A 26589-nucleotide genomic window follows, 5' to 3' on the forward strand; every position below is an offset into this window, starting at 1 on the left:
TTATGAAGATGACTTCTTTCTTTAAACTTCATGAACTCACCTCTGCTAGCTTCAAACTTTTCTTCTGCAGCTTCCTCACCTCTCTGAGACTTCATAGAATTGAAGACAGTTAAGCCCTTGCTCTGGATTAGGCTTTGGCTTAAAGGAGTGTTGTGGCTGGTTTGCTCTCTATACAGATCACTAACACTTGGACTATATCAGCAATAAGGCTGTCTCGTTTTCATATCATTCATGTGTTCACAGGAGTAGCACTTTCAATTTCCTTCAATAACTTTTCCTGTGCATTCATAACTTGGCTAACTCTTTGGCACAAAAGGCCTAGTTTTTGGCTGTCTCAGCTTTTGACATGCCTTCCTCACTAAGCTTAATCATTTCCAGCCTTTAAAAAAATTTTAATCTATTTATTTGTTTATTTAGAGATCAGGTTATGAGACTGGCTAATTTTTGTATTTTTGGTAGAGATGAAGTTTACCATATTGCCAAGGCTGGTTTCAAACTCCTGGGCTCAAGCAATCCACCAGCCCCAGCCTCTCAAAATGCAGGGATTATAGGCATGAGCCACCGCACCTGGCCATTTCTAGCCTTTGATTTAAAGGAAGAGATATGCAACTCTTCCTTTCACTTGAACACTGAGAGGCCATTGTAGGGTTACTATTTGGCCTAATTTCAATACTGTTGTGTCTCAGGGGATAGGGAGGCCCAAGGAGAGAGAGACAGGGGAATGCTGGTTGGTGGAGCAGTCAGAGCACACACATTTATCGGTTAAGTTCACTGTCTTATTTGGGAGTGGTTTGTGGTACTCCCCCAAAATTACAATAGTAATATCAAAGATAACTGATCACAGATCACTATAATAGATGTAATAATAATGAAAAAGTTTGAAATATTGCAAGAATTACCCAAATGTTACACACAGACACAAAGTGAGCACATGGTGTTGGAGAAATGGCGCCTATAGAGGCTGAGGGCAGGGTTGCCAGAAACCTTCAATTTGTGAAAAACGCAGTATCTAGAAGTACAATAAAATGAAGCCCCAAAAAAGAAAATATCCCTAGATGGCAGTTGAAACTGAATGTCCAGTGGGCCCAGTGGCTCAAGTCTGTAATCCCAGCAGTTCGGGAGGCTGAGGCAGGCAGAGCACTTGAGGCCAGGAGTTTGAGACCAGCCTGGCCAAGAAAGCAACACCCCGTCTTTACAAATTATTATTAGTAGTATTATTTGAGACAGTTTCGCTCTTGTCACCCAGGCTGGAGTGCAGTGATGTGATCTCAGCTCACTGCAACCTCCACCTCCTAGGTTTGAGCAATTCTCTTGCCTCAGCCTCCCGAGTAGCTGGGATTACAGGTGCCCACCACCATGCCCAGCTAATTTTTGTATTTTTAGTAGAGACAGGGTTTTACCATGTTGGCCAGGCTGGTCTCGAACCCCTGACCTCACGTGATCCACCCACCTCAGCCTCCCAAAGTGCTGGGATTACAGGTGTGAGCCACCACACCTGGCCTACAATTACTAAAAAATACAAAAATTAGCCAGGCATGGTGGCATGTGCCTGTGGTCCCAGCTACTTGGAAAGCTGAGGCAGGAGAATCACTTGAACCTAGGAGGCAGATTGCAGTGAGCTGAGATCGTGCCACTGCACCCCAGCCTGGGTGGCAGAGTGACACTTTGTCTCAAAAAAGAAAAAAAGCTATGAAGGTGGAAGTTATTTCCTGGAGGCTGTGTAAACCTAGAAGAGAAGGTGATCCAAGGACAGAACTGTTAGAATCCTGCCATTAAGAGGCAGGTTAAGATTCAACAGGGAGGTCAAGTAGGAGGAAATCCATGAGACAATAGTATCCTGGAGATCAAGAGAAGGGAGTTTTGAGAAACAGGGTGCTGGGGACCAGTGTGCCATTTTACACATTAAGGTTCATAATGATGCAGAGTGGCATTAGTTGGGAAAGAATGACTTTCCAGGCAGTCCTCATAGTGGAGCGTTGCCCATGGTGAATTCTCCCATTTGACCAAAGTCTGCCCTCCAGAAATTCAAACTTCCCCTCCTGCGAGTGTCACTATCAGAAAGAGATTCTTTTTATCCAAGGTCACATAGCCAATTAAAAAAAAAAGACCAGGTGTGGTGGCTCACATCTATAATACCAGCACTTTGGGAGGCCAAGGCGGGTAGATCACTTGAGGCCAGGAGTTCGAGACCAGCCTGAACAACATGGCGAAACCCTGTCTCTACTAAAAATACAAAAAATTATCTGGGTGTGGTGGTGGGCAACTGTAATCCCAGCTACTTGGGAGGCTGAGGCAGAATTGCTCAAACCCAGGAGGCAGAGGTTGCAGTGAGCCAAGATTGCACCATTGCACTCCAGCCTGGGTGATCTGTCTGAAAAAGAAAAAGAAAAAAAAAAAAAAACTTTTTTTTTCTTTTTGTAGAGACAGAGATTCGCCATGTTGGCCAGGCTGGTCTTGAACTCCTGAGCTCAAGTGATTTGCCCGCCTTGGCCTCCCAAAGTGCTGGGATTACGAGTGAGCCACCGTGCCCGGCCACAGCCAATTTTCTTGAGGCTGCGTTTCATCATAAGTGTATGTCTATCAGATTTTAACCCAAGTTCACAAATACATTGATATAGGACATATACTAGAATGCCAGTCAATTTATTAATAAAAATACAATTGTTAAATGCTCCAGTTGGCCTAACTAGTGCATTCTTCTTTCTCTCCGCAGTTCTGCTTAAGGGAAAGGCAAATTTTCAGTATATTACTTTGTGAGTATAGAATGAGAACAAATATGTCGTTGATCTTATAGTTTCTCAGCTAGCCCAGCGTGAGACATTCTTAAGGGGGATCTTTGTCAAACAGTTGGCCTACTGAACCATTTTACTTTCAATACTTCCTTGGCTGACAAACACCTTCCTTCATTTCTCCAAAAGGAGTGCAATATTAACTCTTTTTGTTTTTCTAGTTGCAATTCCAGTGCAATTCTTCCTGTCTGAGATTCTACATCCTGGCTGAGTTTCGATGGTCTCCAAATTCCTTATCCAGCCACTTAGGGTCTTTCGATTGCTTCCCTGCCCCCAGAATTGCATTCATTTTCTGTGGTTTTCTACTAGTTTAACTCTTTGAGGGCAATCTTATTTCCAAGTTTCTGAGGGACATTTTGTTGGAACCGACAAACATTGCCAGTAAATTCAGATATCAAGTAGAATGAGGATTCAATATGAAGCCGCAGGGCTTGGCAAATGAAAGAGTCATTGGGGGAGCTCGATGCTAGCAGTTTCAGTAAGCTTGTGGGAGTGGACCCCCTGGGAGTGGACAAATGAATCTGAATTCCTTCGTTAGGTATCCAAGAAGTGCTGGACCCTCAGAGTAAAATATAAGTAATTACAGACGAGATCCCTGCCCTGGTGTGGCTTATCTGAGCAGGAAAGGTGACCTAAAGTCACGACAATTGTCTAATGATACAGTTCGTGTTGTTGAGGAACTGTACAGAGCTGTGACGGCCTTTAAGAGGTGGCTCTGGCCTAGTGTAGGGGTTTAGGAAGGAAAGGTTCTGAGGCAGAGACATAGGACTGGAGATGTGAAGGCGTGGCAGAATGGAGGAAGGAGCTTTGGCGTGCCCAAAAGACAGCTTGTGTGGCTACAGAGCGGAGAGCGAGGAGAACAGACCTAGGCGAGGATGGTTGAGTAGAAAGACTAAAATAAAAAGCTCCTAGAACGAGGGGGCTACAGTGAGCAGGAAAGGGCGGGGAAAGGCGGTTCCACGTAGAAACTACAATTCCCAGGAAGCAATAGGCAGCCACAGACGGATGTGAGGTGAGGCGGGAGCGGCGACCTTTGAAAGAAAAAAGGAAGTGTTTGGACGACTGCGAGCGGGAGAAGCGGGGTCAAGTAGGTAGGGGCGCGGTGCGGGAGCGGCAGGCTGGCTCCGGCGTGCGAGGACCTTGGCCAGCGGAGCGCTTCGCGGCTCCGTCTCGTCATAAGGCGGCGGCCATTTTTGCGGGCGGAGGCGGCCCGGCGGGTGCTGGGAGAGCTGGGCCGGGCGGCGGGCGGGCCTGAGGCGGCAGCCTGCCGGGTGGCCTCGGCCACCCGCTAATCGCATCTTTTCCTGGCGTCTCGTCTGCAGAGGGAGCACTATGTCTGCGGAAGTCCCCGAGGCAGCCTCCGCGGAGGAGCAGAAGGTGAGTGCGCGGGGCGTGGGCCCTGGGCCCTGGCCCCTGGCCCCTGGCCCGGGCTGGGTCTGGCAGGCGCCCTGCTCCCGCCGGGCGGAGGGGCGCGCCCTGCGTGCGGGGCCCAGGCGCATGAGGCCGAGGCTCCTGCGCCCCACCTTTGGCTTCCCGCAGTCACTGGCTGGTGCGCCGACAAACTGGGAGTTCCAATGTGCCCCGCGTTTACTCCGAATCGTGCCTTTTCTAACACCTCCGTGGGTCGCGGTGTTCCTCAGTCACTTACATTTACGCGAGCGCCCAGGACGCAGTCTGGGCGTAGAGCCTAAAGTTTTTCTGTGAGCGTCAATTTGCTTAGGAAGTTTGATTTTTTTCTCTGAAGAACTCTCCAACTACTTGTATTGTAAGCGTGCGGTTCACGCCAAAGGCAGTGCCTCGTGTGCGGGCCGCGATGTGGGCCGGGCTTGGCATTTCAGGGCCAACCGTTGTAACCATGGTCAGTGGGTACAGTCCGGCCTTCAGTGCCTTCACCTGTAAAGGCGGAATCCTGGTGCTTGCCTCCCACGGCGGGGTGAGGCCTAGAGGAGCTGAGTCACCTGTAGTGTTCAGGCCTAGGGGAGGTGAGTCACCTGTAGTGTTCAGCGCAGTCTGTGCTGGAAAAGTACTCGACTAAAAATCGAAAGGATGGAATTTTAAAATTTTACTCACGAAATTAATCAGGGTTTTATTGGAAACATAGGAATATTTTTAAAACGCACTTGTGTCTTCCTGATGTAGGGGACTAGGCCAGGAGTGTTAGTGTGGTTCAAATTATGACTCTCAAGACTTTCTATTTAGGCTAGTGTTTGTCTCTCCCATTATAATTATTTCCACCGCCCTGCTCTCCTAGGAAGGTGTGACTGGCCAAGAAGTGAGAAAGGGCCAAGGTATCCTGTTTCCTAAATTGTTTATCAAAACAATTTTTCTTATAAATCAGGTTGTGTTGTCGTTAAATACGATTTTGGTCTACTGCTTGACCTTCGTGCGGGTTTCTGCTTAATGTTGCGCTTATGTCCTAATTAAGTTGGGAATTGGATTAGTGTTCTAAGGCCATTCCATATGTTCTTAAAACCGTGTTAACTTCTCTTGAGTTGGGTGCTTCTGTTAGGATGTTAAAGTAATTGAAAAGCGAGAAAACAACGTATAGCATAGGTAAAAGTCTAAGTTACCACATTATTTGAGAATATCCAGTGAAAATAGATATTTTAACACATTACCAAAACAATGAATTTGGGGAGGGGCAAAAAATACAAATATTGAAGATTGCAATCTTAAAAGGAGTATTAAGTATCACCTGCCTATTGTAAAAATACTTGTTGTGTTCATTATTGCTTGAAATTTAGGAACCCTAAAAAATAAGTCCCTATCTGTGGTGTTTTGTCTTAAACAATGACATCAAACTTAGCATTAACTTCTGGTGCACCGTAGTGTGCTGTGTAATTTTCTTTGGTAAGTTCTGTTAGTGTGTTGCCAAAGTATGCGGTGTTGATTTCTAGAGTGTAAATACTTTTACTTGGAAAAGCCTAATGTATCTTTTAACAATACTAAGGGTATCTTGAACATTTTCTCTTATTGATTGTCTACATTAAACATTTAAGGTGCTTTGGTTTTAGCTGCTGTCATTAAAATCAACCAAAATATGTTAGGAATGTAATGTTCCTTCTTAAATTCAGGATTGACTGTAAATGCTAAGTGCCTGTGGCATGGATAGTGTCCCTAACCATGAAGAAAATGTGCACAGTCACTTCTGTGTTCCTGTGGGCCAAATCACCTGTTTCTTCTATTTGGAAGATCAGTTCGATGACCTAAAAAATTGAGTTATTGTCTGTGTACCCAATTGACCTTCCACTTAAAGCCAAAGTATTCAGCTAAAAATACCTTTATAGTTTACTGGTAGGTTGCCTATTGCCTCTAAGGAATTAAGGTAGATAGCTGGGCCTTGCATGGAGTAAAAGCTAAGTCACTTTCTCTATCTTGAGTGGTGTGTGCTCCCTTGGTAAGAGAAGAAAACCAGATAGATTCCTATCTTGTATTAGGATACAATTAAATATGTACAAACATAAAAAATAAGTATAAACTCTTATCTCTTGTGTACCATTCTAAAACTAAAACAGCCAGGCATGGTGGCTCTTGCCTGTAATTCTGGCACTTTCGGAGGCTGAGGCAGGAGGATTGCTTGATGCCAGGAGTTTGAGACCAGCCTGGTCAACATAGTAAGATTCTGTCTCTACAAAAAATAAAAATAGGACTGGCACGGTGGCTCACGCCTGTAATCCCAACACTTTGGGAGGCCGAGACGGGCGGATCACGAGGTCAGGAGATTGAGACCATCCTGGCCAACACGGTGAAACCCCGTCTCTATTTAAAGTACAAAAATTAGCTGGTCGTGGTGGCGGGTGCCTATAATCCCAGCTACTCAGGAGGCTGAGGCAGGAGAATGGCACGAACCCGGGTAGTGGAGTTTGCAGTGAGCCAAGATCGTGCCACTGCATTCCAGCCTGGGCGACAGAGCGAGACTCTGTCTCAAAAAATAATAATAATAATTAATTAATTTAATTAAATAAAACATAAAAATAAAAATTAGCCAGATGTGGTGGCATGCCTGTAGGCCTGTAGTCCCAGCTACTGGGGAGGCTGAGGTGGGAGGATCACTTGAGACCAGGAGTTTGAGGCTATAGTGAACTGCTTTAAAAATATTTTTTAAAAATTTAAAAGGCCTGTGCTGTGGCCCACACCTGTAATCCCAGCTACTCGGAAGACTGAGGCCCAAGAATTGCTTGAACCCAGGAGGCAGAGGTTGCAGTGAGTTGAGATCATACCACTGTACTCCAGCCTGTGCAACGGAACAAGATTCTGTGTCAAAAAATAAATAAATAAAATAAAATTTGGCCGGGCACGGTGACTCACACTTGTAATCCCAGCACTTTGGGAGGCTGAGGCTGGCGGATCACGAGGTCAGGAGTTCAGGAACAGCCTGGCCAATATGGTGAAACCCTCATCTCTACTAAAAAATACAAAAATTATCCGGGTGTGGTGGCGCACACCTGTAATTCCAGCTACTCAGGAGGCTGAGGCAGGAGAATGGCTTGAACCTGGGAGGTGGAGGTTGCAGTGAGCAGAGATTGTGCCACTGCATTCCAGCCTGGGCAACAGAGTGAGACTCTGTCTCAAAAAAATAAAATAAAATTCAAAATAGATTAAATACAAGCAAAGCCAGTCTAAATTTTTGATTGTGTGCTTGGTATTTTGCTGAAACTAAGTTTCCAATGTATTTGGAATATGACAGCAGTTGTTAAAAGTTAAGGGAGTTTTTGAGTTTGTCAAGTAAACACTCCCCTAGGCCATGTGGTGGCTCAGTTCACCCTTTAAGAGTAAGCTATGAGGTCACTGAGTTTCCAGAGTCATAGATACAATCACATTTTAAGTTCAGCTCCATTCTTTTCTCATTTTCTTGAACAGTTGGAGTAACCTGCTGAGTCTTTGTGCAAGAAAGCTCAGATGCAGAACTCACATAGCACTACTTAGATGCAACGTAGTGATTCAGATGCCGCAGAATATGCTTATATTTGTCTTTAAGATAACCACTGAAGTGAAAACAAAACATTTAGAAGTTTTGAGCACAGAGCTCATGAATGTATCAACAGTAAGCTAAGGCATGTGTACTAGTCCTGGAGGGGAGAAGAGGCAAGTGGGAACTTAAAACAGATAATTCTGGCCCTGCAAGGTGGCTCATGCCTATAATCCCAGCACTTTGGGAGGCCAAGGTGGGAAGATCGCTTGAGGCCAGGAGTTTGAGACCAGCCTGGGCAACATAGAAAAACCCCATCTCTAAAATATAATAATAAATCTACACCTGTAGTGCCACCTACTCCAGAGGCTGACGGGAGGATCACTTGACCTCCAGGAGGTCAAAACCACAGTGAGCTTTGATGGCACCACTGGGTGACCAAGGGAGACCCTGTCTAAAAAAAAGAGAGAGATGGTAATTTTAATTGCACTGTGAGCAGCTTATGCATAGGGACCCTGGTTTGTATATCTGCTCTCTCACAGCACTCAACATTGTGCTTGACAGTTATTTACAAAATGGTTGAATGGATTTTTCTCAGAACTTTTCTGTTAAAACCTTTGCCGATGTACTATTTCAAAACAAATGACAATGCTAGTACCACAGAGAAGAATAGACCATGGTAAGATGAAAACCTTAGCTTAGACCCACTTAAGATCTCTTGAACGAAACTACAGGGATATGTGTATATATTTTTTCGTTTGTATTGTGGCCTTAATTTTTTTTTTTTTTAAGACCTCAATAGCAGGTTTTCTAGAGGTTGTAAGAGTCACCAAACTAACATGTCGTGGAAAGGATACCTACAGTAAAGCTGTCAATGACATTGTCAGGTTAAAGATACAGTTTGGTGCCTTTATGAGTGGTAGAAGAGGAAAAGAACCTTTATCTAAATTATTTTAATATATCAACCATAAAGAGATATAAATTGTTTTCCGATGCTTCCAGTATTTTAAAAATAGGAGTTCATATTGGTATTTTCAGGGGCTCTTTTGACACTATTTTTGGTTACCTAAAGGCTCAAGAATATTTTTGTTATGTTTGAGACAGGGTCTTGCTCTGTCGCCCAGGCTGGGGTGCAGTGGCACAATGATAGCATATTGCAGCCTTGAACTTCTGGGCTCACCTAGCCTTATACCTCAGCCTCCGAGTAGCTGGGGCTTGCAGGTGTGAGCCACCGCCACATCCATGTTTTCTGTTTCTATTCAGAGTGAACACAACATGCACCCTTGGTCTTTGCAACCATCGATTCCTAACAATCTGGAGGTAAACGTCAGAAAAGTTTTTAAGTGTTTCTCTTAGCTGTCTTAGCAGTTTGCTATACAGCAGTTTGTTAGGATTGCTGCTTTTGTTTGTGCAAGACTTTAATACCTAACAACTTCTAATCCTGAAGCTGTGTTTTACTATAACATAAAATATTAAAGATGAGCTGATGGTGAAATCCTCAAGTGTGGAGAAAGTTTCTTAGCTTTATAGCTTTATGGAAACAAGTACATTGTATTTTTTCATTCAGATGAATGAACTTTTATTGAACATTCATTAAATGCTAGACACTGGGCAAGAAAGGACTTAATAGAATGACAACAGTAATTTTCCATAGAGCTTGATACGGTATTGGTACCTTCCTGGCAATATCCCAAAGCATTTGTTGGCTTTCATTAATCCTTTCAGTTATTCATCAATCAGTGCATTGGTGAACATACTGCTGAGCAGATAGAGGAGAATTTGCTTAGAGTGATCAGATTTTTATTGCTGGTGTTGGTGTATAACTCTCCTCTGCCAAAGGCTGAAAAGTAGTATCAGTCATTGAGACATAATTATGCTCAGTGTATAATGTACTACAAAATAATCCTTAGTTATTTGAATGTCCTTTTTACATGTATGTATTTGTAACTTATACCCCACCTATTCACAGAAAGAATTTCTGATGTATTTCAGTTGTACATTTCACAAAAATGCACATGCCAAGACAATAACTATTATTAAAAATACTGTTCTTAAGGTTTTAGTTTTTGTTTTGGATACATCGTATACATGTATCTGTGTGTAAACATATATCTGTGTTACCATATCCTGGGGTTCCTTTCCCAACTTGTAGCCAATAGCCAGAAGTTCAGAATTCTGCCTTCTCTGGACCCCATTATCAATTTAGAAGCTACTTACCTAAGTAAATCCACTTACATTACAGCATCTATTTTTAAAATGTAGTAAAATTGCTGTGTAACACAAAGGCTTCTTGGAGAATAAAACTTCAAAACCAGATTTGAATTATAAAAATTACTTCTTCACAGTGGCTCACACCTGTAATCCCAGCACTTTATGGGAGGCGGAGGCAGGTGGATCACGAGGTCAGGAGTTCAAGACCAGCCTGGGCGAGATGGTTGAAACCCCATCTGTACTAAAAATACAAAAATTAGCCAGGCGCAGTGGTGGGTACCTGTAATCCCAGCTACTCAGGAGGCTGAGGCAGGAGAATCGCTTGAATTCGGCACAGGGAGGAGTGGAGGTTGTAGTGAGCCAAGATCATGCCACCGCACTCCAGCCTGGGCAACAGAGTGAGACTCTGTCTCAAAAAAAAAACTTCTTAAGCTTGTCATCCCCACCCCCTTTATTGGCCCTTTCTATTTTATCTTTTTCATTAATTTCTGCTTTTTATTTCTCCATTTTCTTTGGGCTCCTTTCTTTGTCTGACTTCTTAAATTGGATGCGTAGCTCATTGAGATTTAGCTTTCTTTTCTGATATAAGCCCTTGAGGGATACTTGCTATATCCCACAAGTTTTGGTATGTGTAGGGTTTTGTTTGTTTGTTTTTAAAGAAACAGGATCTCGCTCTGTCTCCCAGGGTAGGTTTTTTTTTTTTTTTTTTTTTTTCTGTTGAGACGGAGTCTCGCTCTGTAGCCCGGGCTGGAGTGCAGTGGCCGGATCTCAGCTCACTGTAAGCTCCGCCTCCCGGGTTTACACCATTCTCCTGCCTCAGCCTCCTGAGTAACTGGGACTACAGGCGCCCGCCACATCGCCCGGCTAGTTTTTTTGTATTTTTTTAGTAGAGACGGGGTTTCACCGTGTTAGCCAGGATGGTCTGGATCTCCTGACCTCGTGATCCACCCGTCTCGGCCTCCCACAGTGCTGGGATTACAGGCTTGAGCCACCGCGCCCGGCCTGTCTCCCAGGGTAGGTTTAAGTGACCCTCCCACCTCAGCCTCCCAAGCAGCCAGGACTAGAGGCATATAAGCATCTACTACAACACCTACCTAATTAAAAAAATTTTTTTGTAAAGGCCAGGGTCTTACTGTGTTGCCAGGTAGGTCTGGAACTCCTATTTTTTAAAATACTCATGCTTTCTTTTTTAACCGGGAGTTATTTAGAAGTATGTTTTTAATTTCTAAATATTAGAGATTTATAATTTTTTTATTGTTACTGACTTTAATGAATTGCAGTCATAGATGGTGGCCTGGAAGAAAATAGTTAAGATTTGCTTTATGGCCTAGTATAAGTCAGTTTTTCCATTTGTGCTTGTGGACGAATATGCATTCCCTAATTGTTAGGTGTAAAAGTAAAACCAAGTATCTTAATTACTTTATCTTTTATAGCTATCAATAAGTAAGGAGGGTGTGTTGAATTCCATAGTGTCAGTTGCTCCCTATAGTTCCGTCAATTTTTGCTTTATATATTTTCAGGCCATTTTATTAGTGGCACAGTCCAGCACAGTGGCTCACGCCTGCAGTCCCAGCACTTTGGGAGGCCAAGGCAGCAGGAGGATTGCCTGAGGCCAGGGGTTCTAGACCAGCCTGGGCAACATAGGAAGACTGTGAATCTTAAAAAAAAAAAAAAAAAAAAAGGAGGTGTACTGCGCTAGCTCTGTTTTGTCACCACCATCACCTACCCCTCAGTCTTTTTTACTTTCAACCTATGTCCTTGTTTAGATTTTTTTAAATGTGTGCTCCACAAGTGATTAGATTTTTTTTTTCTTTAATTCAGCTACTGGATTTAAATGGATAGTTTATTGCTTCAGTATATTTATCGTGGTTATTCACATATTGGGATTTGTTTCTCCTTACCTTTGGCTTCTTTTTGGTATTTAAAATTTTTTTAATTTTTCTTTCTTTCTTTCTCTCCCCAACACTCCTTTTTATTTCTGCTATTTAGTTGGTTCTCGTTCAAGTTTTTCATGCATTCTTAACTAAGCAAGATGTAAAAATTAAGATTATAAGCCCTATTCTAAATTATACAGGACCATAGAACACTTAAACTAAAAATATGGTACTGTTATAAAGTATTTTTTTTTCCTTTTTTACCTCTACATGATAAAGACATTAAAATTACAATATTGACTTGTTATCAGTATATGTATATATATATACCAATTTCTTTCTTTAGTAATAGTCATTTCTGTCCTTTTATCCCTTACATCCTAACCTGTGTAACCCAAAGTTTGACTAGTTTATGATTTAATCTTTCTGTGATTCTTTTTGGAAAAAATAAGCAAATAAATAACTATTTGCTTATCTCCCCTTTGTTTTCATTCTAGCTTAAGTAAATGTTTAGGAATTCCCTTGAGGTCCAGAAACAGGGAGTCCCGTCAAATTATATTCTATTTTGCATTTTTGAACATGACTGTATGGATAAATCGCTTATTCTACCTGCTTTTATCAGTGTCCTGTTGGGAGACAGGAGCAGAAACCACTTTGCATGTTTGAAAAAGGAAGGAATATGATTTTTAGGGAATAAGGTTACACATTATTAGAAGGAATAGAGGAACAAAAGAGAGGAAGATGATGTTTCCAGAGGTAAGGATTACAGAAAGCCTTTGACCCTGCAAGGATGAGTACTGTTCAGAGTCCATGATCGTCTGCTCCCATGGACCAGATGATCGTCTGCTACTAGAGCCCCTGTTTATCTGTGATACGTCCCTCTGTAGGAGCTCACAGGGGCGACTGCTGTCTGCTATTGGTGGTCGCATCACCAGGAGCAGAATGGATTCTTTCTCTCATGCCTTTTAATCTGGCATAGATGCCATTGACAGAACCTAATAGAAACTCAGTAACTGTCAGAATATTAATGCATGTCCAAGCACTTGAACTAACTTATCATTAAGGTCCTTGAACTACCTACCTCTGTAGAATGTTTCTGTAGGATTCATGAAAAGTATTGTGGATGTCTTAATGGTGTTTACCACATCAAAAAATCTAGACTAGGTCATCTTTTCCCCTTTTGGTGTTAAATCCAACTGAAATTGTGAATCCAGTTAGGAAGTTGCAGCTAGCAGGGGCTTTCAATTGTGCTATGTATTTGGCAAGAATGTTCAAGAAGACATATTATAAATTCATTCTAAATATAAATGGTATTTGCAGCTCATAGATGCTGTTTTGCCCAAAACATTTTTTAATTTAATTGAGCATGCTCAATATGATACATCAATGTATTCTTTATTAAGAAAACAAGGGAATGCAGCTGGACCCAGTGGCTTGCGCCTGTGATCCGGCACTTTGGGAGGCCAAGGCGGACAGATCACTTGGGGTCAGGAGTTCAAGATCAGCCTGGCCAACATGGCAAAAAAAAAAAAAAAGAAAGAAAAAGAAAATAAGGAAATGCCAGGATTGTGTACAAGGTATTTTCCTTTATATATCAAATGGAGGAAACCTGCAGAAACACTGGAAACTAGAGTAAGTTGCTACCTACATACAATTTTCCTTTGAAAATATTTTAGGAATTCAGGGAACTGTTAGACTTGGAGAACTATTTCAAATCAAAGGAAGAAGTGGAGAGGTCTCATTTCCTAGGCTAAATAAAGCTGAATTTTTATTGGAAATGTAGGACTCCAGTAACACCCTTAATTTGAAGGTGCAGGGACTAAAAGGTGACAATTAGCTTGGGGTCCTTTTCAACCAATATTATTTGAAGCCAGCGTGCAGGGAAACCCAAGAGTAGGCCTCTCCTCCCACATCCACTTCTAAACTGCAGCACTGAGAACACCCTTGGGCTGCAGTAGGTATCTGCAGTGAGGGCTGAGCCACAGTGAAGCTGTGCAGTGACTCAGCCTGCCTTCCTACATTAAACTTGGTAATGTTATATTTATGTATATTTCTCTGGCTTTTGTGATGAATATGGTGTGGTCATATCTTACATGGGGTTAGCTTCTAATGTTAGTAAGGGAAAAAAAATCACAACTAAAATCACCCTTGACAAAACTCTAGAGAAGGCATAATCATATTGGAGACTGCCCCATCAATTCTCAGTTGAGCAGGTAGTCACTTTTATGTACAGTGTTTGAACAGATGGCTAGATGGCTAGGGTGATTCTTAGGTTGAGTGCTAGCTGAGGTAATAGGCTTGTGTTGTACGGGCTGAGATTTTAAACACTACAATGATGATGTACTTATGCTCTGCAAGATACCCAACGAGAGACTAATGTGGGAATGGCAGGTTTGCATCACATACCTCACACTTTACCTCTCTAGGGCATACCCTTCTTGAATGGAATGACTGGTAGACTCACCACTACTATTTAAATTCTCTATTTCTGGCTGAGTGCACATAATTGAATGTCGTGCATGTCAAGTGAGTGAATGATGTGGCCACTGTAAAGAGATAACATAAACGGATGAATCTGCAGCATAAAAAGATGCTCCACAGAAAACAGTATTTGAGAGCAGCAGCTTTTTTCTCAAAATTCTCCAAGACTGAAAAAGAGAAGATCTAACAACAAATGAAGAAGCAGTTCAGGATGAAATACTGATAATATATAAAATGAATGACGCTGATTATAAAACGTGTATGAAAGCTGGACGTGGTGGTGCATGCCTATAATCCCAGTACATTAGGAGGCTGCGGTGAGAGGATAGCTTTGAGGCCAGGAGTTCAAAACCAGCCTGGACAATATAGCCTGACCTGTAATGTTTCCCCACTGTGGGTACAAAGGGAAGGGAAACAGGATCTTCATCTCTTATTTTTTTTAATGTATTAATATAATAATATATGCCAAAATTTTATAAAGTATTTTTTTCCAATTCTTAGATAGATAAATGGTTTGCTTTGACTATTCCTAAGTAACCTAGAAGGCTCAAGATAGGCAGATGTGTGTGATTTGCTGATTTAATGTGCAGAAATGAGTCCATTACTTAGAAAATGTGCCTTGCCAGCTGCCCGGTTTGTCTATCTCAGGACAGCTTTTTCTTTCTCTCTCTCTCTCTCTCTTTCTCTCCCTCCCTCCTTTCCTCCTTTCCTTTCCTTTCCTTTTCTTTTTTTTTTTTTTTTTTTTTTTTTACCTTTCCTGTTTTGTTTTGAGACAGTGTCTCACTGTCACCCAGGCTAGAGTGCAGTGGTGTGATCATGCCTCACTGCAGCCTCAACCTCCCAGGCTTAAGCAGTCATTTTGCCTCAGCCTTTTGAGTAGCTGGGACCACAGACACATACCAATGGCCCGGCTAATTTTTAAACTTTTTTACAAAGATTGGGTTTTGTCCATATTGCAGGCTGGTCTTGAACTACTGGCCGCAGGCATTCTGGCCGCAGGCAATCTGCCCACGGCTCCCCAAGTGTTGGGATTACAGGAGTGAGCCACCGTGCCCAGCCTGTTTTTCTTGATTCTTTCTTCTGCAGTACTTGCCATGAAGCAATAAACACTCCTTCCCTATAAAATATAGCACTTTGAAAGAAAGCAGAATAAATCAAAACTGTTGTTCAAAGTGAATAGACTGAAGAATTGATAGTTCTGACAGGAAACAGGTTTTTGATATATTAAAGAATAGGATGTTTGACATGAACAGAGTTTGTCATTTTAAACATGGGGGAGAGTTAGGCAGTGATATACATAGATGTGAGGATTGACAAAAACTGATGTTTTTCTTCTTTAAAAATATCAGGATGGGCCAGGCATGGTGGGTCATGCCTGTAATCCTATGACTTTGGGAGGTCGAGGCAGGATTGTTTGAGCCCAGGAGTTCAAGACCAGCCTAGGCAATATAGCAAGACCCCATCTGTATTATTTAAAATAATAAAAATATTAAAAATTTATTATAAAAAGAAACAAATATCAGGATCATCTGTATTTATTCAAGAAAAATGTACTGATGAGTAGGCTGCTGTTAATTTTTAGTAAAGAATCTCAGTAACTTCAAATCATACATAATTTTACATAAATAGAAAAAAATCCTGTATATTTTAACAGTATTAGGATGATTCTCTAAATATAGGCAAAGAACTGAAGAGTTCCATAGAAGGTGACTAACTATAAATGTATTATACATGACTGGAAAAGTAATGGCAAGCAAGACTTCAGAGCTGAGCTATCTTGATATTTTTATCCAGTGTGTGGGGTGTTACACATGCATCACAGCTATAATAGAGCTATCACATGGATCTTTTGAAAAACAAGATAGAGATGTTTTAAAGGCTTCTGGGTTTGATTTCTTAGTCAGAAGCTGTGGTACTTGGCATTTAACAACTAGAATTCAGAATCCAGATTTTTAAAGGTGAATTCTTTTAAATAACTGAGTTGTAATAGAGAAGTAATTTATTTGAAATTATTTTAGGAAATGGAAGATAAAGTGACTAGTCCAGAGAAAGCAGAAGAAGCAAAATTAAAAGCAAGATATCCTCATCTGGGACAAAAGCCTGGAGGTTCAGATTTCTTAAGGAAACGTTTGCAGAAAGGGGTAAGTTCTCATGGGTAATTTCCAAATACTTAAGCCCTACGAACTCAGTATGCTGACAGATTGTGAAATGACTATCTGTGCATATAGCGTTGTACTTTATCAGGTATGTACATGTGTGTATATGTATCTGTAATGGGTTTTTCCAATATTTTGCAGTTTCTAAATAAGCATTATGAGAATGTACCACCCTTTAGCATTTTTAATAATAAACTATTTAAAGCATGTAGAAATAGTGCAGATATAACAGAACCCATGTACCCCTTCCCAGATTTAATGTTTATATTTTGCCATGTTGGTTTCAGTTTTATCTTTCTTAAGAAAGAAAATGTTGTAGATATAGTTGAAACCCGCCCTATATGTAAATATGAGCCCTTTCCCTTATCTCTCCAAAAGCAACCACTATCCAGAAGCTGGTGTTTATCCTTCTGCCCATATTTTGAAACTTACATCTTTTTTGCAGATGATTCCCACACAACATTCAAAAGCTTAAAATACTTATTTGGATGAAATGATCACTTATAAAAGCATAGCTGTCTCCTTTATGTAATATGTTTCACAGTCAGATTTACTGTAATACAATTTAAACATTTTCGTTTTCATAGTTCAAATTACTGAAGATATTATTTTCAAATTCTTGCCATGTTTTGTGAGGTAGATACCATTTTTTCTCAATAATGAGATTGAGATAATGCTGACCTGTTTGTTCCCTAAAAGTATTGTCCTGTGACCCCTTCCTTTGCCATAAAAAATTAGTTCCATCTTCAGCTTAAGCATATTCAAATTATTTACTATACAGGGAAGGATGAAATATTACTTACAGAAGAGAATTGTTGAATGAGATGCTAAATCATGTTTCTCCTTAAATACATTTATATACTGGTATCGGCTGCTTGCTTAAAAAACGTGTGTGTGTGTATTAGCTCTAGTTACATATGGATTGTTTTAAAGTGGCAAAAAATAGAATGGTATTTTTAATCTTACATAAAAGAATAACATTCACAGCTTTAAAATAGCAGGATGACAAGAAATAATTACACCAAATTTATAAAGATGTAAAACTCCTGTACCATGAAATATATAATCAAGTAGGGAAGTTATTACAAAAATGATAGTTAATATCTAAAATACATACAAAAACTTTTAAATATACAAAAGAGAACTTTTAAGTATACAAGAAAAACACTTAAGGTGCTCCTGGATAAAGGATTTTAACAGGAAATATAATAAACAGAAAAATGTTTATACATTATAGAAATCAATGAAATGCAAATTACATCATAGTATTTATATAACTAAATTACAAACATGTTTAAAATAATACCTGTTGCTAAGGTTGAAGTTGAATGAAACTAATACGCTTTTTGTTGTGTTTAAACATTAAAAATTATTACTCGTTTCAGAATGGGGTATGGATTAAGGTTTATAAAAATGTTCTTCAAATCAATAATGTCTTATTAAATCTAAGGGTATAATTCAGTACAAGGAAAAAGTCTTCCAAATTGGAAGATCCTCCTTATAGCTTATAACTATAATTAGTAACAGCACCCCACTATTCAACAGCAGAGAAATGATTAAATAAGTTGAAGTCAGTAAAATAGAGTATTATGTGGTTATTTTAGAACATAAAGATCATAATGTACGGGATAAATAGAAAAAGTAGAATGACAACTGTGTTTTTAGTTATGAGATAAATTATTTAATCTTTGGCTATTAAATTATTTTGACTTGATTATTACTGTTTAGGAAGTGTTTTCTTTGCTCATCTTCAGCATAACGTTGACTGATAGGCCTTCTTCCAATATTTGGGCAGTTGTCATTTTAATTTTTCTCTAGCTTCAATTATTTATTACTTTTTAAGTACCTTTAAGTCAGATTTCATACACATTGCATCTTGGAGTTGGTGTTGTAGATATAAATAGTTGAGAAGGAAGAAAATGCCACTGAATCAAGAAATAAGTAGATAGAAATTGAGAAGTGAGCTCCTTAATGTTATAACAGAATATCAGTGAATAAGTTCTTTTATATGAAGTTTTGATTTTTTTTAAACTCTGGATCACAGGTTCTGGGTTTTAATTTTCCTCTGTCACTAGTTAGCAAACTTGACAAATTATCTTAGCATCTTTAAGTAGCTTCTTAATTTGAGAAGGTTTGATTAGATGTGATGATTATAATAGGTCTCTTCCTGTGTTGTACTCATTAATGTTGTTATGAGGTTAATGTTACTATTAGGCTTTTAACAATATGACCATGTATGCATGACTACATAGATGATCAGAGCTAGGAGAGATACCAAGAAGCTGTGTAGCCCATTTTTACATTTTTTATTTCTTTTTGTTTTTTGTTTTGTTTTTTAATATTTGTAGGGGTTGTGAAGTCCCAAGAAAAGAGAGAATCCAGTTGTAAGAAACATGGCTTTAAAGTTGAACATTATCAGTTTAGGTGATGACTTAGTGTCAGTGTAGTTGTAAATGCCGATGTAAGTATGGCCTGTAAATTTGGGTGAGAGAAGGCTTTTATAAGATTGTCATCTAGATCATAATTAATTTTTAAATGTTTTCATTACAAACTCATGAAATTTAGAGATTGTTAAAGACAGCTGATATCATCATCATTGTTATCTGTGGATCCCAGTTTGAGAAACATTAATTTAGTTCACTTCTCTATCTTAAAGCATTAACTTCTTTCTCTGACATCTTTGTTGTATTATTATATTTGCTGAATCTCTGATTATTTGCTGCCTTTTGCAGTAAACTTTTCCTTTTTAGGGCAATTCTAATTGTCAAGCATTGATTTTAGTTTTATCTCTAGTCATACTAAATTTAATTCCTTTCCCCCAAACAGAGTAGCCTAATCTATAATTAAAGGAGATCCCCTTGTGATGAACTTTTGCTTACTATAAAATTACTCACTTTAGAAACTGGGTTTATTACATTGGGGGGAAATCTGCCTAAAATTTACATGTGTGTTAAATTTCTCAGTATGTGCTCTTGACGAAATAAGAAATTTGGCAGGCTTCTTTGTTCTCCTCTAGAGGCAACAAAATTCAGAAGTAACTTTTTAATATAATACAGTGCCTCAAAATTCTGAGGTTTTTCTGTCTGCTTGTTTTAAAACATACGGAAGTGAAGCTGCAGAAAGCTTTAGATAGGCCTGGTCCAGGGTTCCTTGTTACTGTTCTGTATGGTACATATACAGTAATACATTAAAGCAGTTTCTATCCTTAGGCCTTTGGGCCATAGGCTAGGTCTGGCTTATCAAAGAATGGTGGAGGAAAGCAGCCAATGAGACTTTCCTGAGGCCACTCAACAGTCTTATACTAAGCTGTGAGTTCCCAGCTATTTTGTTTTATCACGTGAAATATCCCTGAAGATACTAGCATAAGATTCCATAAATATTATGTTTTTTTCCCCTTCACCCTTTGTCCAAGCCCTTGTTTCATATCTGGATTATTTCCTTGGCCAACCCAAGACTGAGATTAGAGTCCCCTTCTTTGAGCACCATATAGCACCATTTGTACTTACGGCAGTATTGTAATCGTTGATTTACTTGACTGTTGTCCCATCTTTGTATCTGACTCTAGCTCTCACATAGTGCCTCACCTATAGCAGGCACTCAGTAAAGGTGGGCTCAGCATGATAGATGTAAGTTAGAACCCAGGCAAATTTATGTTTTCACTCTAGAAGTCAAGTAGATTCGTTGTATTAAGATTGATATTTAGCTCTCATCACAATTTGCATGTTAGTGGTAAAGGGCAGCTAAAAAAAGCAGTAGTCACACTTCGTGTCTCTATGTGAAAAATGGAGGAGGTGTGGAGTAGAGATGTGCATTTTAAGTAGTAATTTCTAGTGAGTTTATTTCTTTCATTACTCTAATATTTATATTTTTACCTTAATTTTTGGTGAACTGCTCTAGTTCAAATAAATATGATTTAAATTCTTGCAGAAACACTTGCTCTAAATGACAGAATACCAGAAACTATAAGTAATAGTTTTAATAACTGTAATTATGGGGGGATGGGTTTGTTTTTGAGACAGTCTTGCTCTGTTGCCCAGGCTAGAGTGCAGTGGCACAATCTCAGCTCTCTGCAACCTCCCCACCCTGGCGGGTTCAAGCGATTCTCATGTCTCAGCCTCTGGAGTAGCTGGGATTACTGGCACACGCCACCACAACCGACTAATTTTTGTATTTTTAGTAGAGACGAGGTTTCACCATGTTGGCCAGGCTGGTTTCAAACTCCTGACCTCTGACCTCAAGTGATCCACCCGCCTTGGCCTCCCAAAGTGCTGGGATTACAGGCTGAGCCACCGTGCCCAGCCAAATTATGTGTTTTATTTATAAAATAATTTAAGCAAGTGTTTCAACCTGGTTGTTCCATTAATAAATGAAAGGTTTTTATTTCACTGAGTCTGGGACTTCCCAAATAGCTTAATATTATATTAGTCTTGATGATTCTTTATTAGAACCAGAATGGTTTAAGAAAGCCTGAAGGGGGAGGGGTTTTTTTTTTTTTTTTTTTTTTTTGAACGGTTTAACTGTTGCCAAGGCTGGATGGAGTACAGTGGGGTGATCTCGGCTCACTGCAGCCTCCACCTCCCAGGTTCATGTGACTCTCATGCCTCCCTCTGGAGTAGCTGGAATTACAGGTGTGCGCCACCACACCCAGCTAATTTTTGTGGGTTTTTTAAGTAGAAACGGGGTTTTTCCATATTGGCCAGGCTGGCCTGGAACTCCTGACCTCAAGTGGTTCGCCTGCCTTGGCCTCCCAAAGTGTTGGGATTTCAAGAATGAGCCGCTGTGCCTGGTCTGAAGGGGGGCTTCTCAGCTGTTGACTTATGCTGGAACTCAATACAGAGACTGTTTCATCTAATTCATATTCCTGTTTAAATTTTTTTAGACCAACCTTATACTGACAGTATGGGATTGCATCGACATCTTAAATCAGTAATTGCTAAGCTCTAATCTGAATTGTTCTTTGTTTGTTTGTTTGTTTTTTACTTACAGCAAAAATATTTTGATTCTGGGGATTACAACATGGCTAAAGCAAAAATGAAGAACAAGCAACTTCCTGCTGCAGCTCCAGATAAGACGGAGGTCACTGGTGACCACATTCCCACTCCGCAGGACCTTCCTCAACGGAAACCATCCCTTGTTGCTAGCAAGCTGGCTGGCTGATTAAAAGGCTGAACTGCATGAATCTGCTAATTCCCATTATTTCTCCTTAATATGTTACTTATCTACTTTTTATTTCCTTTCATTCACTAAGTCATTTGAGACTGACAGCTTTGCAGGTAGCAGTAGTGTGTGCTGCTATTGTAGAATATACATGTGTAGAGTTTTTGATTAGTTTAACAGTGCACTGGTGAAGAGGACATGTTAGAGCAACATAAGTAAACTACTTGAAAAAAATTGTATATATTACCTAACTCCTAGTGTAGTATTGGTTCTAACAAGTAACAAGCAAGTTTTAAAATTTTAATGTTTTGGCTTTCATTACTTCATCTTAATTATAGCTTTGTATGTTACTCTTATTTAATATAATCTCTATTGTATTGATTTCTTCTGTATTTACCTTTTGGATTTTGTAAAACAGAAGTTTAAGACCACAAGTTAGAAGAAAGGTCACATATTTCAAACACAACTAGATGGGGCTCTGAAAGATTTGTATCTCTGTGCTTGAACTTGAATGGCCTTAAACCTGTTTCAGCTTTAACAGTAGAATTTTACTTGGGCAATATTTGCCCATTCTGGTGTAACTTATGTGACTCTAGTGCTTAACAGCTGCCATTGAAGCTAATAATTCAGTTCTGTAGAGTCAGAATACCTTTTGTTGTTGAAGATGTGAATGAAGTATGCATGTGCATTGACTGTTGAATTCACTTTTGTGCCATTTTTGTAAATACAGTAGTTTTGCACAACCTCTCACAAATGTCTGTATTAATTTCACATACTTAAAAAGTAGATAATGTGCCAACCAGAAGCACAAGAGTTCCTACACAAAACTCTGTAAATCATTATAGCTTTTGTATAATGAGTAGTTTACAATCTCGGGCTTATAGAATACCAAACTGAAATCTTAGTTCAATCTGCCATAGACTTAAGCTTTTCATTTGTTCCTAATATCCATGACATTCAGTGGCCTTGTGCAAATACGATATGTTGCTTAGGCATATCTTTTGTCCTATGCAGAACCTTTCATTTTGATTTTCATGAAAGTTGCAATTCATGTAATTTATATGAACTTTTTAACTGTAGAAACTTTTTACTTCCACACTCAATTTTGGAGACACTAGAGTAAAAGGCTTCAATACTCTGCATTCCATGCCCCCTGCCACCTGTTTTTTTTCCCCCTTTGTTCTTTGACTCAAATGGTATTGAGCTGTTTGTTGTATATGGAAGCATAGGTGTCTATATCCTTACTCTTTTATATAACACAATAATGGCATTTTCCTTCTAATTTCTCAGTTGATAACCTCTCTCTCTCTTTTTTTAAGATAGGGTCTTGCTGTATCACCTGAGCTCTAGTGCAGTACTGCAATCATAGCTCACTGCAACCTTACTCCTAGGCTCAAGTTAACTATTCTTGATCCTTTATTATTACTAATATTCTACAATTGTTTAAATAAAAGGAACTTTATAATGAAACAGTTCGGAATACTGGCTCAAGAACCTATGTCAAAATGAGCTGAATTTTGGTAAATTATTTTAGGGATTACGACAAGCTAATTGAATTAGGCTTTTGACAATGAGAGTAATGTACATGACAGGTAAAACTCCTATTAAAAATGTGTAGATATTTGCTTCTGTAGATGTCACTTTAGTAAAATACCAATTTAGTTCTACTTGCGGCTTATCTAGTTAGTCAGAACTTAACAGACTTTATTGGGACAAATTTACTGCTCTTGTAGGAGCTCCTATCACAAGTAGTTGTGATGCTGTAGCATGATACTCAGGATCAGTAGCTTGAGATGTTACTGTTTTTCTCTTCATCTTCGACTTGCAGAGAGCCTCCCTTTTTTGGATCCAGGCATCTTTTCTGAATCCTGGTTCCATCAGTATACCTGCTGTCCTGTGATCCCAAGTCATACTCAGTGGTGCCTCGAACATAGCACCTTCAGTTAAAGGCTGCCTAGTGCTCTGAGGAAAGCTTGCTGATTATCTTCCTGATGTACTAACTAACCCCAAAAGGCAGAAAAGCAACACAGTCACTCCTGTGCTCATTTGTAATTGTAAAGATCAGTTATATATATATTTGTAACGAGAGCAAGTATATACTCATCATAGGATCAATTTAAGAAGTTTAAAATATCCCAGAGTAGAATTTCTATATCTAGTCTTTTGGTTTTTCCATGAATATTTGCAAGTAATTACCATTAAATTCACACATGAAAGACTAATCTGAAAGATCAGAGAGACCATGTCATTCCTGACCATGATAGAACTGCTCCTGTGGTTTGGGACAAGTAACAAAACAACTGCTTGAGTTTTGTTTGTAAAATACACTATTAATATTTGACCTACCTCAAAACGTATTGAGGATCTGTGAAATGCTAAGTGCCCAAAATCAAATATTGCTGATTGTCTTTTTATTAAAAGTAAATTTCCTCATTAAGCCAACCTGCCTTCTGTAAGTCACAGTGCTTAAATCTCAGGATTTTTCATTAGGAGAGACCTGTCGTTACAGATTTGTAGATATAATTGCTTAGCCTCCATTATTGGTGCTTGGGATAGAGAGGTTTTAGATTTTTCTGTTTTTTTGTTCTGCCTCAAAGCTCAGTTTATTGAAGACATTTGTACGCTATTGTGTCACCACTTGAATCAAGATTTTGACTAGTGAGCTTAATTGTCCATTTCTTATTATTTCAAAGTTACAGTCTGAGAAATGGCTAATCTTAATAACTGTCCTATCATAAATTAATGTTGGAATAAACTGAAGTTGATGATAAATACTTCATGAAAACTCAAGTCTGAAATAAATTACTTGTTTTATGTTCAATAGCTACTACATTTGATAGAACAGTTTTGAGGAACATTTCATTCTTGAACGCAACATCTGACATGGTTCTCAGCAAGTTGGAATAGTACGGATTATTGGGTGGTTTTGATGAGTGGAAGCAGCATGTTTGTAGCATACAAGTTATTCAATAATCTTGTGCTGATGACCTAAAAATATGTCTTAACTATTCATCAAGGAAAGCCTGGTGAAGCCTTTACTTGTTACTACTTCAACAGTTGGAATTAGTTGCTCTTTTTACTTGATGAAACAAAACTATACCTCTGAATATTTATGGATACTTTTTACTAAATCAGCTTTGTGTTCTTAATCCAAATTACTAAAGTTTATGGAAGCTGAAATGTAATACAGTAGTATCCCCTTATCTGCAAGAGATACATTCCAAGACCCCTAGTGGATGCCTGAAACCTCAGATAGTACTGAACCCTTTATCAACTGTGTTTTTTCAATCTGACAACCAAGGCGGCTACTATGCGACTAAGGGGCAGGTAGTATACAGTGTGGATAAGCAGGACAAAGGGATGATTCACATCCCAGGCAGGACAGAGCAAGAGATAATGAGATTTCATCACTCGGGACGACTTGTGATTTATTTTCTTCTTTTTTTGAGATGGAGTCTCGCTCTGTTGCCTAGGCTGGAGTGCAATGGTGCAATCTCGGCTCACTGCAACCTCCACCTCCTGGGTTCAGGCAATTCTCCTGCCTCAGTCTCCCAAGTAGCTGGGATTACAGGTGCCTGCCACCATGCCCAGTTAATTTTTGTATCTTTAGCAGAGATGGGGTTTCACCATGTTGGCCAGGCTGATCTCGAACTCCTGACCTCAGGTGATCCACCCGCCTCGGCCTCCCAAAGTGCTGGGATTATAGGCATGTGCCACAGTGCCCAGCCAGCTTGTGATTTAATACATGAATTGTTTATTTCTGGAATTTTCCACGTAATATTTTTGGACCAAGGTTGCCTCGGGTAACTACAGAAAGTGAATTTGCAGATAAAGGGGATTACTGCTTCTGTGCTCTAAAATTGGTGTTTGGGTGATCAGGAGCAGGTAGCCAATGGGAAGAGCACTTCTGAGTGATAACTAAAGCAGTTTCTTTGGTGGCCTTTTCACATTCTCCAATGTTCAAGCATATTTTCCACTTTCCATTTTCTTTCACCTCATTTTGCCTCACCATCCCCCATCCCTGCTTATTTCTTAAGCCCATCGATGGCACTCATTAAATTGTGTTTAGGGCTAATGAATCATTGTTCCTTAATATCGTTTTCAATATGCCACAATTTAGGACACATTTAAAATTTTCTAAAACAATATCCTAATCAATATTGACTAATTTGAGCCACATTCCCAAGTCAAACTCAGCACACACTGCCAGTCTTCCCCAATATCTCCTCTCAATTCCCCACCACACCTTACAAAGTTGAAATCAAAGATATCTCATTCTGTCATTGTTAATCTAAGAATAAAAACACTGACTTGAATACAGTTTTACTAAGTTTCAACCTTCTAAGTAGGTAGGCCTCTAGGTATTCTGCAGATCACTGGTGATCTTGATAGTCATTAATATATGTTTGTATTATGTTATTTTTCAACTAAATCGCAGTCGGAAAAAAACATTTAATATTATGCCCTTGGATCTATTACTGCATCACTAGCACTTGTGATGCAGTAGGACACTTCGCCTGTAGTGAAAGGGCCAAGAGTAAATGCCTTGTTTTGTTTTTTGTTTTATTTTTTGTTAAACATGTCTATAGAGTTGGCAGTTAATGCTGAATTTGTCAAATACCCTTTCCAAAATGATACTTGTATTTAAAAAAATAAATGGATCTACCTAATTTCTATTGATTTAATTTGCAGTGTTGTCTTATTAAAGTGGTATGTTTTTCCGTGTATTTTTTCTGAAGTTGATCTCTCTACATTTCAACTATTACTATATGCAGAAAGAAATTGACTTGTAATCTTTGATTTTTTTTTTTTTTCATTTGTAAAGGCTTTGTACTTAAGGTAGGATTAAATGTTTGCAGATTGTGAGTCTTTTTCATGTTATTTGTAAAACATTACAGAGGAGGGGCTTCAACTTGGCTGACTAGAGACATCTGGTACTCAGCTCCTCCACAGAGAGCCACAATAGTGAGGAGGTAACACCTCAGCCAGATCATTCAAGAGAGAACTCAGGA

General features: G+C 39.5%; 1 protein-coding gene across 4 annotated transcripts; it reads left to right on the top strand.

Annotated features, from left to right (window-relative positions):
• The first annotated feature begins 3757 nt into the window (after nt 1–3757).
• On the top strand, nt 3758–26304 carry ARPP19 (cAMP regulated phosphoprotein 19). 4 transcript variants are annotated; one of them, XM_023227128.2, is made up of 4 exons: nt 3758–3876; nt 4112–4166; nt 16283–16405; nt 21407–26304. In XM_023227128.2, the coding sequence occupies exons 2-4, from the start codon at nt 4122–4124 to the stop codon at nt 21575–21577; spliced, it is 339 nt and encodes a 112-aa protein (XP_023082896.1). In that variant the 5' UTR covers nt 3758–3876; nt 4112–4121; the 3' UTR covers nt 21578–26304. The 4 variants fall into 4 exon arrangements, with proteins under 4 accessions (XP_023082896.1, XP_023082895.1, XP_023082894.1 ...); XM_023227127.2 differs by having other exon boundaries at nt 3785–3880; XM_023227126.2 differs by having other exon boundaries at nt 3834–4166.
• Nucleotides 26305–26589: the final 285 nt, after the last annotated feature.

The sequence above is a fragment of the Piliocolobus tephrosceles genome, chromosome 6, assembly GCF_002776525.5.
Source record: "Piliocolobus tephrosceles isolate RC106 chromosome 6, ASM277652v3, whole genome shotgun sequence".
Classification (NCBI taxonomy): domain Eukaryota; kingdom Metazoa; phylum Chordata; class Mammalia; order Primates; family Cercopithecidae; genus Piliocolobus; species Piliocolobus tephrosceles.

Coding starts and splice junctions, on each gene's coding strand:
- ARPP19 (XM_023227128.2), top strand. CDS start 4,122: ATGTCTGCGGAAGTCCCCGAGGCAGCCTCCGCGGAGGAGCAGAAG. Junction 4,167..16,282: donor CCTCCGCGGAGGAGCAGAAG/GTGAGTGCGCGG, acceptor AAATTATTTTAG/GAAATGGAAGATAAAGTGAC. Junction 16,406..21,406: donor GGAAACGTTTGCAGAAAGGG/GTAAGTTCTCAT, acceptor TTTTACTTACAG/CAAAAATATTTTGATTCTGG.